The sequence below is a fragment of the Hemitrygon akajei genome, chromosome 22 (genome assembly GCF_048418815.1).
Source record: "Hemitrygon akajei chromosome 22, sHemAka1.3, whole genome shotgun sequence".
Lineage (NCBI taxonomy): Eukaryota > Metazoa > Chordata > Chondrichthyes > Myliobatiformes > Dasyatidae > Hemitrygon > Hemitrygon akajei.
The window spans coordinates 36,650,823-36,666,309 of NC_133145.1; the positions used below are offsets into that span (position 1 = coordinate 36,650,823).

Below are 15,487 nucleotides of genomic sequence, written 5' to 3' on the forward strand. Positions count from 1 at the left end.
TTGATTTCATAAATTGCTTCAATTTCTTCTGTGCTATAGATTTGTGTAGCATCTGGATATACTCGTAATTCCAAAGCGCCTGATGGTGCCTGAAGCTTTTGACTTAGTTTACACGGCAATCTGAATAACAAGTGCTGTGGCTTAGCAACCAAGTTACACGTTTGTGCTCAATGATAGGCAGGTTTTCATGACCTTCATTTAACCTTGGCAATTGAACAATGTGATGAATTCTCCTGTCTTGGTCTATCTTGCAGGTTCTATTATAATTTATGGTTATATCAGCAATAAAGATGTTTTGTTAGTGGAGCTATTGTTCATACTAACCTGTACAGATACCAGCATATGTTGACATGCTGTAGCTAAACTATAAACATGCCTTTCTATCAAGGGACTTCATAATGTTCTTGTGGGCATAATTCAGCAAGCATTAAATAAAATGTGTTTTGGAGTGGAATGTGCTTGCTTTTTTAGACTACTTTTTCCAAATAGATTTCTTGATATTTTTTTTTCTTTCAGTACAGTATCAACCAGTTTATACAATGAATCTTGAAACTTTAAATCCTATGTGTGTATTTGTTCCGTATTGAATGTTAGTGCTGTAATGCTATGCTAAACAACGACGGCTGATGCTTCTAAATGGCATAAAACAGAAGCTTATTTGCATGCAACCAACCACTGAATGCGGTTGTTTTTTTGGCTGACTTTCAAAAACCAATTGGGGCTAATTGCATTGCCAGAAGAAAATATTTAATGACAAAGAATTTTTTTTAAAAAAAGATGAGTTTATCATCATTAATTAGATAATAAAACTAGATTTTTCTCTGGATAACTTAATATTGAATACTACCTCCAAAAATAAATTTTCAGGCAGAGGAGGATTGGTTATCAGCAAATGCAAGTTGTCAACAGCATATACTACACTGTCTAGCATGCAGACAGGATGAGGCTTAAGCTGCACACAGCCGACATATTGAAGCAACAGAGGCAAGAATAGGTGCAGACCCAAAAGCATTTTGCACAAAATGTAGCTTATCCAGGAATGGTTGGGTGTCAACTTCAGTTAATAATTTTCAACAGCAGTCCCTTATGGGTCAGAAAATACCAAGTAATTGCTGCTTTGTTCTCAATGTATTTCATTACATTAGAAAGCTGCTGCATACATTCTAAAATAGTTGGCTGTTGAAACTGAGAAAATGGCGTCTTAAGATTCACATTTTTATTAAAGAATTACTGCATCTTGTGTAAACACAGTAATGAAGTCAATATATAGATGTGTAAGTTTTGATGATATTTTTCATTTTATTGTCAAAGTTTTTGAAAAACTAATTGATAAATAAAAAGGTTTGATAAAAAGACACACCTGTTTCTCAGCCTATTAGATAATATTTTTAAAACAAAGTTCATAAGGTTATACAAATTTGATTCCTTGGAGTAATTCTTTTGTGATTGACAGATCAGTGTGCTGTATAAACACTAGGTTTGTGGTTTTCAGTTTTTTTGTTACCAGTTAAATTGCCTATGACTTCTATTAAATATTGCAAATTTAAATGATTTTATTAATAACCAATTTTAAAAATTATGCCATAATGAAATTGTAGAATATTTAGATTTACATAAGATGATGAGTTGTATATGTGATGTGCAAAAAAAAACAAGGTTCCTTTGCTTCATCTAAGAAAAAAATTCAGTTTGCTTTCTGAATTTTACTTATAAACATTTATGAATTGAACAGCGTAATCCTCTTCTAGAGGCTGGAAAGATTGCAACAAAGTCCTTTGAAGCTATTCCATCTAAAGCGGGGGGGGGGGGGGTCATGGATTTGATGCTTAGTTATAATTTATGAACCAATGCTACATTACAGTTGGCATCAGTATTTCTGCACTAAGAACAAAAATGTGATGAATCCGACTGATCATTGTGACCGTAGCCGTGCTTAAATAATTGAATGCATGTATATTTGTGGGAAACTCAATGTGGTGTCTGTTACAGTAAAGAACCTTCATATCAGACTAGGTTTGCATTTGTTAAATGTTGTGCTGGAAAGTTGTACTGTATCCCTTTTCCTTTGGGAGAGGAAAGAATACCAAATGAGAAACAGTGGTAGAAAAGGAGTCTTTAAACCATCATTTAAGCAATGTGAGAGAGTCTACCCCATAACCAGTGCCTCCATAGAGAAAAAAAGCCACCAGCATTTGCTAGGTAAGGAAATGTATGTGGATGGGGCCAGTAGAAGTTAGTCATGATTGGAGAAGAACACGAGAGGAGGACTGAAGCAATCTTGGATGTGGAATGGAATTCCTGCCCTGAAAAAAAAAATCCTGTTGTTCTTTACTATCTTGTTGAATTTTGTAACATTTTGCCTGCAGTAGGAATCTGACTCCTCGAGTTATTGTTTGTCATTAGGAGGCATTCAAATTATGACTTGCCAATCTAAATTGGTGCCATTCCTCTCAACATGCAGCCTTCTATCTGATTTCAGTAGGTGAAGGTAAGAGAAAAACAGTGAAGAAAGCTCCCTTTTTCCCACCCTGATGTTTTCAATGCCTGCTAGACCATTCCTGCAGGAAAGATATTACTAGCGGTTATGGATTAGCTGATCTAATTGTTTTTGAGGGATGCAGGTATGAAGCAGGGAAAACAGTTGGTCTGGATTTTTCTACTTAATTGTTAAGTTGTAATTTACTGAGGTGTAGTATCTGCTTTATTTGAGGAATGACATTTTCCCACCTTGTTTTCAAGAGAACAGTTCTAAACCTCGCAGGAATAGTTTTAACCATTGTAAATATTATCACAGTAGGACTGCTTTGATGAAAATTAGTTGTAAAAGTTGTCTTAAATACTTTTTTCACTTCTGTGTGGAAATATAATATGGATTTGAAACATGATGTAAATCAGCCTTTGAACCTTCCCTGCCATTCAGTTAGATTATAGTTCATCAGATCCTGTCTCCCGTCTACTACACAAACTTGCAATATTGTTTGACTTTCGAATGTTTGTCATTCTCCTTCTTGAATATGTTCAATGATTCTGCCTCCGCAGCTCTACAAATGGAGAATTCCATAGTCTGAGAGGAAATTCCAACTTCTCTCAGTCTTAAATAGATGAATCCACGCTCTGAAATTCTACCCTATCAATCTCTATCAGAATCTTCTATTGAATTATATAAGAGATGAATGAGGCAGACTTTCAAAACTCCTCATGGGTATAGTCCCAACTTGTCAACATCTCTCAATGCTTGCAACCTCTTCATTAAAGGACTCAACCTAGTGAACATACTCTGCTCCACTTCCAAAGCAGTATTTCATTTCTTTCGTATGGAGACAAAAGACAAGCTTAGTAATTCAAGGTTTGAATTCACCAGCTCCCTGTAAAACTGTCCTGTTATTATGCATACAACTTTTGCAAGAATAGCAGTTATTTCATAAGCCTTCCTAATTACTTGTGCATCTACATGCCAGCTCTTGATGTTTCATTTACTAAAAAACACACATCTTTTTTTGTGCTGCAAAAATTTCTATTCTCAATTCACTTAAATATTTTTCAATTTTTAAAAATTCTAACCTCAGCCTCCCAAACTATTCACCCATTCATTTAATCATTGCAGGCTCTTTGTGCCCTTGCTGCTGCTATCACCATTTTGTATCATCATCAGAATTGACTTCATTATACTCTGTCCCTTCATCTAAGTCTAAAATATGGACTAAATAGTTGAAGAACCAACACTGAAACCAGTGGTACCCACTAGATACTGATTGCAATCCTAAAATGACCCACTTATCTGACTTTTGATTTGTTAGTTAATTCCATTTCCATGCAAATCAATTAACTCTGGCTGAAGTGATTCAGTAACACATGGCATCTTAGCAAGTATCTTTGAGAAATCTGAATATGTTACTTCTGTTGGATTTATTTCATCTGCTTATTTGTTTTATCTTCAGAGCTCTGACAAATTTGTTAAATGCTCTCTTTAAAATAAAGACTTGGCTCAATCGTCATAGTTTTCTAAAACAAAATGGTTACAGCATTGAGATGCCTTTCTACATATTCTGTTGATGCTGACAAGATCCACTCCCTGTCCCCATCTCTATTAGACTTGGCACTTTTTCCTGATCATATCTCTATTCACCTCCCTCATGAAGGCAACAATGGCTGTGCATTCTGGATCCCAGCCAGCGTTTTAAATGAAGATTCTCATGTTGCTTTTCAATTTCAACCCCCTTTATTTGTAGCTATGAGGATATCTAGTTGTTAACCCTTCTATTGTGTATCACAAACATTCTGTATCAAAACTAGTTTGGGGTTTTCTAGTCCTCTGTGGTCCCCAATTGTTAAAATACTCAGCTAAATTCCTATAAACTTTAATGCCTGTAACACTCTGCTTAATATATAATTAAGTCCAAGTACCTGAGTGCTGAATACCACTTGCAGAACTACTTCGGCATAGCAGTATTTCTTATGACTACTACCTATGGTTTGTCTTGTATGGATAACCTTTGGGTGATGTTCATTTTTGTCATATTCCTTTCATACAATAATAACATCTGAATGATTCAAAAAGAATAATCCTCTGACATTTTCAATTCCTCTAAATTGATTCTCATTCTCTGTGTGTGTCTTTCTCTCTTTTTACCCCTCCCATGTTTTACCAATCTCATCAAAGTGCAATCTGCTCCTAATTGGAAGGTGACCGCTAGCTCACAGACTAGTGGATGGCATAATTGTAGTACCAGCACAAAGAAGAAACTATCTAGGAAAATACTTTTCAATTGGGTTGTAAGTTTTGTTGTAATGGCTGAAACAAGGAAATAGGATCTATCCCTAACATTGTACAGAAAGAGTTTTGCCTACAGTACTTCATGAGTGGCTGAATTTAACCATTAGAAGACATTGTCTCCAAAAGAGTAAAAGAAATGGCCTAGATTATTCATTGAAATTATTCTCTGGCATGTCCTCTTAGCCAGTTCGAATTAGGAAATTCTAATCAGGAACACTATCAGTTAGGATAGTTTATTGAATTTATTTGAATTCTCAGGATTTCATATTGTATGTAGAGAATCTGGGGTACCAAAAATGCTTTTGCCTATTGCTATTAAAGTACTTGATTGATGCTTGACTGGGAATATGATGAGCTAGCAGCTGTACTAAATTGTTGTTCTATTTATTTTTTTTTCTCTCAGGCCAGGGTTCACTAAACTTCAATATGTGAATTAAAGTTGTATCAGAATAAGATGATGCAAATAGATTGGTTTGCAGTGTTTTTAAACGTCTAGTATGAAGTTGCAATTTTTTTTACTTGTAGAAAATGATTTCTTATAGTTTTGCTTTGTTCTTTTCCAGATCTCAGCCATAGTGGTTTGGGAACTCATTATGAAAATTCCCATTGGGGTCAACCCCCCTTTAGAAGTGAACCAAACAGCATCTGGGATAAAGTGATAATAGACGGAAGTGACAAAGAGGCTTGGCCTTCCATTTGTGGAAACGAGACTGAAACTGCCTCAGAATGCACAGACACTGACTCTGCCTCAAACTGTGGCTCTGATACTAGTAGCATGGCTACAGGGAGTGCACCAGGCAACTTCAATGGACAAAATAAAAATTGCAATAACAGTGGTAATGGGGCACTTGTCCAAAGCAGTTCAAACCAGAGTGCCATTGGAGGTGGAGCAAATGGTGGAAATGGAAATTCATCCAGAGTGTGGGCTGTTGCCTCAGGGTCTGCACCTGGTATAGGCCACTGCTCTGCTACCAGTGGAAGTGGAAAGATGGATAGCATCGTGAGTGTAAATCCAAACTGTTGGGGCACTTCTACGTCCTCTGCTGGCATTAATCTGAATCTTAATCCCAATGCCAATCCAGCTGCTTGGCCTGTAGTTGGGCAAGAAATTCAAGGAACTGTAGGAGGAGGAAATGCTTCAACTGTTTGTAGTTCCAGTAATTCCATTGATCAGAGTCTTGGTAACCCCAATAATGGTCCGACAGGTACATTAAATACCTGGGGAAATTTGCTGCAGCAGGAAAGCACAGAAATACAAACATCCACTTCACAGAATGTGTCTTTCAGCATCCAACCTCAGAACCTTAACACTGATGGACCAAATAACACTAACCCCATAAACTCTTCACCAAACCCTATCAATGCAATGCAAGCAAATGGACTGCCTAATGTTTCTGTACCAGGAGGCTGGGCAATGACTGTAAGCATGGGTGCAATAAACCCATCACATCTTCAAAACCTTCCTGGTGGTAGTGCATCACCTGCAGTTTCTCAGCTCAATGGAGGTAATAATGAAGGAATGAACAATCCTTCGTGTAACTCTGTGTGGGGAGTGCCACACACTAATCCTACAGCCACCAATGGTAACTCTGGATTTAGTCAGGGGAATGGAGACACTGTGAATTCTGCATTAAGTTTAAGTGCTAAGCAAACATTAGCAAACAATTCTAATATTGCTGTGGAAAAGGATGTTGGAAGCAATGCTTGGGACTCTGGTCCCCCTACCAGTCCTGGGGTACTGCCTTGGACGAGGGCTGGTAACATTGGGGGCTTGCACTCTGGTCCCAGTAATAGTGGAGCTTGGGGTAACACATCATCCAACAGGAACACCAATAATGGTGTAAATGGAGAATGGGGAAAACCGTCTAACCAGCATTCCAGTAATGAAGCAAATGGTAACGGAAAAGGATCGTGTACATGGGAGGGAATTTGTGTTAACAGCCAAACTCCTGTTTTGCAGCAAAGTAATGAACAAATTAACTCTTGGGCAAAACCTTCTGAATCATGTACCACTGGTAGTGAGGGAAGTAATGAAAGTGGTACTAGCCATCATGAAGGAAGCACTGGAAGAAACGGAGGAAGACACAATGGTAGCCGGCGAAAGACTGATAAAGGGACAATTGAACAACAAGGGCTGGTCCAGAGTGTTGTATTAAAGTCTGATCATGATCCTAGAGTTTTATGTAATACTGGATGGGGCCAGACACCAGTAAAACAGAACATTTCGTGGGAAATTCAAGAATCTCCTAGATCTGAGCGAAAAAGTGACAATGGAACTGAGGCTTGGGGTTCAGCTGCTGCCCAATCTTCAAACTCAGGGGGGAGAAGTGATGGGTCCAGCATGAATAGTAGTAATACCTCTACAGTATCTGGTTGGGGAAATCATCCACCAACACTCATATCCAATAATACAGGTTGGGGAGACAAAGTATCCAATGGCCAAGGGGGATGGGGAGATTCTGCAAATTCTAATGCTGCTGCTACAGCCAAAAGTGGCCATGCCTGGAGTGGGGTTCCTAGTCAGGAGGAGAAGCCATCCGCCTGGGTGGACTCACAGAAGTCTAAGATGCAGAATTGGGGAGAAGGGCAGAAAACTAATCAAGGCTGGGCATCGGGAGGTGGGAGTGGGGGAGGGGATTGGACTGATTCTGCCACAGGACCTTTGGCTGAAGGAAAGAAAAATGGGTCTAGTTGGGACAGTGAAAATAATCGATCTGCACCTAATTGGAATGAGACTACCAGACCACAGAATGGTGGGTGGAGTAATGGTACAACCAGCAAGCCAAACCCAAGTACAGGCTGGGGAGAGCCTTTAAAGTCAAATGTACCACAGAACTGGGGAAATAAACCTCAGGATAATAATGTTAGCACCTGGGGAGGGGCTGCTTCTGTTAAACAGTCTAATTCGGGTTGGGTTGGTGGACCTTTGTCTGCAAAACAGAAGGACAATGAACCCACAGGCTGGGAAGAGCCTTCCCCACCATCTATTCGCCGTAAAATAGAGATAGACGATGGTACCTCAGCTTGGGGAGACCCAACCAATTACAAGAAGGCAGTAAACATGTGGGATAGAAACAATCCTGTGAATCAAAGCAGTAACAATACCGTGACTGAACAGCAACCGCCTCTGCCTCATCAGTCATCTGCCGCACAAAACCGCTCTCCACTACTTGCTCCAGGTAAGAATCACTATTATTTCAACTCATTGTATTTAAAAATAAGTTAATATCTGCAACAGAAATTAATGTATTTAATATCTAGAAATATACCTGAAATGCACCTCTCTAACAAAAAAAATGCAGATTGTTTTCAGTGTTATTTGATTGATATAGCCTCATCGGTGCAATAGTAAAGTGGATTAACTTTTTTTCTCTCCAAACCTGCCGTATAAGACTTGTCTGAAAATGAGGAAAGCAGGTAACTTGTTCTAAAGGTTTATTTCCAGAATTATTATACGTGTATGGTTAAGTTGAGCCAAATAAGAATTTGTAAACTAAAATGTTGCTAATCACATGCATATAGGTCATCTATAGAGTTGGAGTTGAGAACTACATGGAACAGGAGAAACCTCTTTGACCATTTCTACCATTCAATAAGATTGTGATTGATCATCTACTACTTTGACTATTTCCTGCACTAATCTGATATTCTTCAATTCCTGTAATATCTATAAATCCATCTAACTTTGCCTTGACTGTACTCTAACTGATCCTCCACAACCTTTCTGGTTGGAGCTTTCCAAAGATTCACCTGCTTCAAGTATAAGAAATTTCTTCTTTTTTCAGTTCCACATACTTGATCCTTTGAGACTACCTCTCTTCCCTCTTCCTCCCATCAACCACCTCAAACTACTTTACCTATTCCAGTTAATTGGTCATCGCTTAATCTGGGCAGCTGCTTATTTTGGATGTCTCTTAAAAGAACAAACAAATCACGAAGATAGCCAGGGTTCCCTTCATTGATTTGGGACACTATGCTGCTTAATTGGGATGGGAGACTGTTGCTGAACAGTTTCTAACTAGCTTTAGTCACTTGTATGACTATTAGATAACACCATGCTGAGTGTGAAGAGTTTTTAAGTAGCATCAGTTGCGTGTGTTTGTGTTCAAAAAGTTGTAATTTTGTTCCACTGATAGTTGTCGAGAAATAGGTAGTAAGTCAATTCAGAGCTCTTTTACTCACTACGGTTTCAAACATTAGGTTTGGAGTTGCCAGAAACAGCCGAGAATGAAAATAAAATTATTTCACTACTTAAAGTTAGGAACCAAGAAAAGTTGGAAGGTATTGACAATCATCTTGAATCCTACAATGAAAATGAAGATTTGGAGGTTGCATTGGTGAACAGCATTGTATGAAGGCAGTCCGTTATCTGCATAGGTGTCTGCAATGATTTTGTTAATTTATAGTCATTCAAAAGAACCCGGCAGCATCCATTGCATAAATTTCTCCGATAAAACTATTTGTTCCAAATAGTTAAAGTACTGTGGTAGAATTGGTAGTGTTATAATTTTTTCTGTATTTTATTTAAGTACATAATTTGTTACTCAGTTAAATGTTAGTTTGTCTTCTTTAAAAAATAAAACACCCTTTTAACTATTTCCATAAAGCTTTAACTAATTGGAGCAATTGTTTAATTGGCCCCGATGTGTCCCAACTAACTGGAATCCACTGTATTGTTCAATCCATTCTCCCAACCATCCACCCACCAACCTCATCCTATCTTCTGTATCTTTCCTGCATTCTCCCTGTTGGAAGGGAAATTAGACTTTATTCCAGATATGGTTTCACAGACTTCTGTATAATTGCAGAAAATTGTATCTTTACTCCCATATACAAATCCTTGCATTTCTCAGTATTTTCCATTGGTCTTTTTTCCGCATTGACTAAGCCTGTCAGTTTTTCCATATAGCCATTTTTGGCACCCACCCAACTCTGCACAGCCTTTATACTGTAAATCACTTGTCATAAACTTAATGAAAGATTTGCTCATTGAACATTGATTTTTCAGGTCAATGCCAACTGTATGCATTCATAGGCTCTTCTGGAGTATTTGTAGCACTTTATTCCTGATTTTCATCTGCTGTGTTATTTTGCTATTGTGCTGTATTATGTGGCATATTGCATTCTATTGTGCCCTGTATTTTAATCTGAGACAACAGAAATACTAGTGAGCTTCTGATGGTGGATATATAAAATGGGCAAGAGAATGCCACAACAGCATTTCAGTTCAAGGTATAACTGCATTTTGGCTTTGCTATCTTGGTTGTTATCAAATCAGTTATGTTTCGAAGGATTGCAAACTTTAGTTTTGATCAAGAAATTATTCTTGAAAAATGAGAATTTTTCTGCCCATTTTCTTGTCAAATGCATAAATGTTGCAAGTTACTAACTATAATTCAAGAATCAAATTTTTAAATGGAGATCAAAACTAATAAAAATGGTTAATCCAAGTACTATCATTGTGTTGCCATTGAATGTAGCTAGTGTATTCTAAATGTTGTCACTATACTTTTTTATGTACTTATAGTTTTTAAATATTTTTGGCTCAATATATTTCATTTGGTTATCTTAAATATTCAAAACTTCAATATTTTGGGTGTTTTAATATAGGATAAAATTCAAGGAGTCAAAGTTGGGTAAGATTTATGTCCATAAGTCACAAAGAACCTTCTATATTCAAAGCATATTTTGGTACTTATTCTAAATTATGATGTTGTTGTAAATCTAACTTCTCTTCACTGAATAATGGGATGTACTTAGTGTTCAAAGATTTGGTTTATGCAGCTTTTGTTCCTTTTATAAAATAAATCAAAATTACCCCATAAGAATATGTACTCCAACATGTTTAAGTTGATATCACATTTTAGGGAAATTTTGTACCTTTTTTTATGTAGTGTAGTTGCATCATTGAAGACAGGGAAAAATTGACTTCTATAATTAATATTGACAATATGACTTGAATCTTGGGCATTAGATTATTTACCATTTTCTGAGTATATTAATGGCAAAATATGAAAGAATGACTGTAAATTCCAAAATGTTAGTTTCCTAGTGTTTTGAAGTGAGGATGTGTTGGTCATAAGGGGTTAAAAATCATTATTTTTCATCTGATGTAATTTATTGTTAAAACAGAATTCCAGAAACAAAATTCAATTGCAATAATTAATGGTTTTCATGACTAATTTCTAATGCTTACTGTCTATGATTAACAAGTAACTTGTTTAATGATAACTATTTGCATATCATTTGCTCAATTACTGCTGAATACTTAGCACTTGGATTTGCATGCACTTATGCCAATTAGGCTTTGTACATTTATTACCAATTCTAAAAAGAGCATCATTAATGAACATGAGTCTGAATTAGAGTTCAAATCATCTGTCCTCTTTTCCTATAAATAAATTTTTCTTTTTAATTATTTACTTTCATCAGTTAATGCAAGACAAATAGGCAGTTTGATAAAAAGGATCTAGCTATTTGTCAAGAAGTTATTTCGATGTAATCATAGGACAATATTCGGTGGCATATGTCTATAATGGATTTGTTTTGAAATTTATTAAGGTATTATTAGTTTATTAGCAACATGAATTCTAAAATATAACTGATTATTAATGATAATAGTGACCATCATGCAAAAATGAAGCTATGATTGTTCCTTTGTTTTAAGTCATTCTTAATCACAGTCATTCATTGCAGAGATGAACAATGTTTATTGCTATTTCTGGCTCATTCTTTAAAAAAATATGCAAGTAGAACAACATTCTTTTGTTGTGGATATGATTTAAGCATTGCTTTTATGTTCTAAAACAACAACTTAAAATGAGTATAATGATCCATACAATCATGGTGTCTAATGGGCAAGAGTAAAATATGAATCCTTAGCTATCACTGGTCTTTTTTTTGACTTGCAGTATTCTTAATTAAATGGTAGTTGTCCTTGAAAGTTCAAACTATCCATTTTCTTTTGAATTATAGGACATATTTCAACATTTTAAATGTATATTTAATGTAAATGTGCTTTTTATATAAAACTAGCAATATTATTGTAAGTAAATAGGGACTTGTATCTAACTTCCAGGAATGTGCATATCTTCACTGCTAAATATATTGATACATTGGCAAATACAAGTGGACACAATTCTCTTCAAAATAAATTCTATGGAAGTTAGAGAAATGTGCCTTTTAAAAGAATGACATGTTGCTGTAATATAAAGTGGCAACTTGATTGTGAAAATATAAATTGTCATGAACAAGGAAATGGCAAGAGGGTTAGTTTCAGGGGGAAAAATATACTGCTTGAGTCCAGGTGTAAAGGAATGATTCATTCAGTATAGAATAAAAGCTATGAAACCGTATTCAAATCAGATGAGTGTTTCTGATAAGATGGGTGGGGGGGGGGGTGAATGTCATTTGAATCAACTAATATGGACATAGTCATTTTGGGTTGCTGTTTGCCCCCTGGTGGTTGCCAACCTGAATGCACTATAGTAAAGTATTCTATTTTCTGTTTAATTTAAATACCTCAAATTTTAAGAACTGAAAATGCATATTTTAAATTGAACATCTGAATGGAGATTAAACTGTAGTCTTTGAGATTGAATATATTATTTCATGTCTTTGGTATATTGCAATTGTAATTCAGCCTTGTGCTAAAATTTAAAATATTGTACAACTGCTGCTGATATTGGATTGGATCACACTGGACCTTTCTTGGAATTAACACATTGGCTCTTGTTCCAAAAGTTCACTTGGTGATCTGAACAGCAGCTGGACCCTGGGCTCAGCCTAGTTTCTGAAGTGCTCTGTTACTGATAAAGCTAAAATCAATAGGGCATATTGAAATTAAGTATTCTTGACATTTGGAGGCATTAAAATTATCAAAATTCAAGTAAACTATTTAAAAGTAAACTAGGTATACACAACATAGTCTTAAGAAATTTGAAATGTATTTTGCTTTAGTTTAAGTAATTGATCTGCATTTCCCAAAGGGGTCAAATATTCTTAGCCAGGTATATACAGAGTGTGGCATTTAAGGGGTGTTTCTGAAAAATGTCAGAGAAAAACTGGGTTATACTGCTGGGTACCTTGAGGAGCTGATAACTGTTGCCTTTCAAATCTATCCATCCATATCCCAAGCTTCTACAATATTCAGCATCTGCTTACAAGTCCAGAACTTGACAGCAATTTAAGTGGGTAGTTAAAGTTTACCTGGCTGACCTTTCAAATGCTTAATCCTTTTCTTTCTATTCTCAGACTTTGTGGTATTATCTATAATACATTTGACCACCTCTGATCAATTTTATTTTAATATATTCCTCGACCACTTTTTCCTTGGTCTGGTCATTGCAATATTAAAATCTTGTATTACTTTTGCATATTAACTGATCTAGTTACCGGTAGTTTGTATATGGCCAAAATCTCTTTGTTTCTAACAAATAGTGCACTATTTTTCATGGCATTGGAATTTTTACCCTTTTGTTGTTTTATTTCCATTTAGATTATGTCTGTGAGAAATAAGATGGATAATTGATGTGCATTACATAAATCAGCTGAAAGGTTAATGTTTCAAATGCATTTCCAACAGGGCATGGTTCTTACAGAGTAAGAAATTTAAAAAAAATTAAGAGGGACCATATTGTTTCCGACTAGTCACAGAACATTGGAAAAATTATAAAGGGAGGAAAATGGCTGCAGGAAAATAATTAGAAGAAAAAATATTTCATGAAATTACATCTCGATTTTTTTTTTTGTTGCCTATAGTTTGATATCTTTAGCTATGTTAACAAAAGAACCATGATTACAGAGATTATAGAAATCCAGTGAGAGAAATTTGGAACAACAAAATTTTTCATGTTCATTAGACAAAGGGCTTAATATTTTCACAGGTTGGGGAGAAACACTGAGTGTTCCTACAAAGACTGAGAACTCTTGGGGTGAGCCACCTTCTCCATCGACTTCAGTCGATAATGGGACTTCAGCGTGGGGCAAACCTCCCAACGGCAGTTCAGGATGGGGAGATAATACTGTGGAATCAACGGGGAACTTTGGAAGAGGGAGTGTTCCTGCTACTGCCCCAGCAATGTGCAAACCAGGTAATAAAATAAGAGCAAGTTCTTTTTCTGCAAGTGTGGTGCTCAGACCAGTTAAATGTTTGAATGCTTTGATACAAACTAATTCTTAACCAGGATAAAGCTGCTTTTGAGATGAGGCGTACATTCATGAAGTTTCTCTGTGAAGGCAATGGGTTTAGATTTTGTTCATTGTCATGGTTTGAAAATTGAATTTTGCAAAATACAATAAGTTGTATTTTCTGTGCTGGTATGAAGATCATGGCTATGTAATTTTGCAATAAAGTTCAAACTTGTAGGAGTAATTTAAAGTTTGTAACTTGCTAATTAAACTTAAAACACTAAAATACAGATGTTACATTGAATTAGCAAAATTGAACCAAGGCCCATTATTCCTTGAAAATATTAGACTTCTTCACTCAGAGGGTCGTGAGAGTGTGGAACAGGCTGCCAGCGCAAGCGGTACACGTGAGCTCGATGTCGTCATTTTTAAAAAAAAATATATATTATTTAGCAAAAAATCTGAAGAGTTGGGGAAATAGCCATTAATGTATTTTCCCACCCTGGTTGGCATTTGACAGTTTTTTTAATCTTTAAAATTCTGTTTACACAAGACCATAAAGCCATAAGATACAGGAGCAGAATTAAGCCATTTGGTCCATCGAGTGTGCTCTTCCATTTCATCGTGGCTATTCCAATTCCCTCTCAGCCCTATTCCTCCTATAAGACCATAAAATGTAGGAGCAGAATAAATATTATTGTTGCATCATTTATGGGATCTTCATATTTAAAGTTGTATTTCAATTTGTGTAGATTAATTTTCCCGATGAAAGATTATAAATCTTCATTGTATCATGAACTTGTTTTGCATATTTGATTTGGAAATGAATGAACTTCAAGATTTAAGTTTGTTTCAAAACATGCATTATTATAAATGGCACATGAAAAGATTATAAACGAACAAAAATGTTCAGATGGTAAAGCAAGATACTTGCAGGTCAAGTGACCTCCTCTGTGCAAAGAGATACAATTGAGTCAAATTGGTGACATTTCATCAAACTGACACCTGATGAGGTCATTGACCTGAAACATTACCACCAGTTCTGTCTCTATAGAATCTGTATGTGCTGAATATTTCTGGCATATTTTTTAATGCATCACTGGTTTGTTTTGGGAGCTATTGTGTGATTTGTACTGTGGTCATGCTATGAATTGAAGGATTGTATTCCAGAATGTTGAGAGCTTTGCAAGTTAAGATAATTATCTTAACTTTGATCTGAAAAACATAAGGCAGGCGTGTAAAATATTGTAACCCTGAACATTACAATAGTTGTGGTAGTTTCAGTCAGTTTAACATGCAGCTATTTAATTTGTAAATAATGCAAAAAAAATCAAAACTCAATATACAACTCTGCATTTTTTTTTCATAGTGGGACTGCTAGTGATCTGTACGCTAATTTTAAAGATGAGAATGAATAACTGGAAGGCTCATCAGGGAATAGTTTTTTTTAAAATGAGAAGTGCATTGGGCAAGTTTTTTTTTAATCGGATATTGTAGATCCAAAAGAATAGGAGCAACCTTAAAAAATCTGAAAGTGAGTTTAGAAAGCAATAATGAATAGATGAATGAGCTCCAAATGAAGCT

The 15,487-nt window shown here is 35.9% G+C and overlaps 1 protein-coding gene across 16 annotated transcripts in view; it reads left to right on the plus strand.

Moving 5' to 3' along the window:
- Positions 1-15,487, plus strand: part of tnrc6c1 (trinucleotide repeat containing adaptor 6C1) — a 601,775-nt gene that overhangs the window by 543,577 nt on the left and 42,711 nt on the right. For all 16 annotated transcript variants that reach the window (XM_073026006.1, XM_073025993.1, XM_073025999.1 and 13 more), the window contains 2 exons: positions 5,338-7,953; positions 13,660-13,866. In XM_073026006.1, the coding sequence (XP_072882107.1) occupies positions 5,338-7,953; positions 13,660-13,866 (2,823 nt within the window). The remainder of the gene's footprint in view (positions 1-5,337; positions 7,954-13,659; positions 13,867-15,487) is intronic.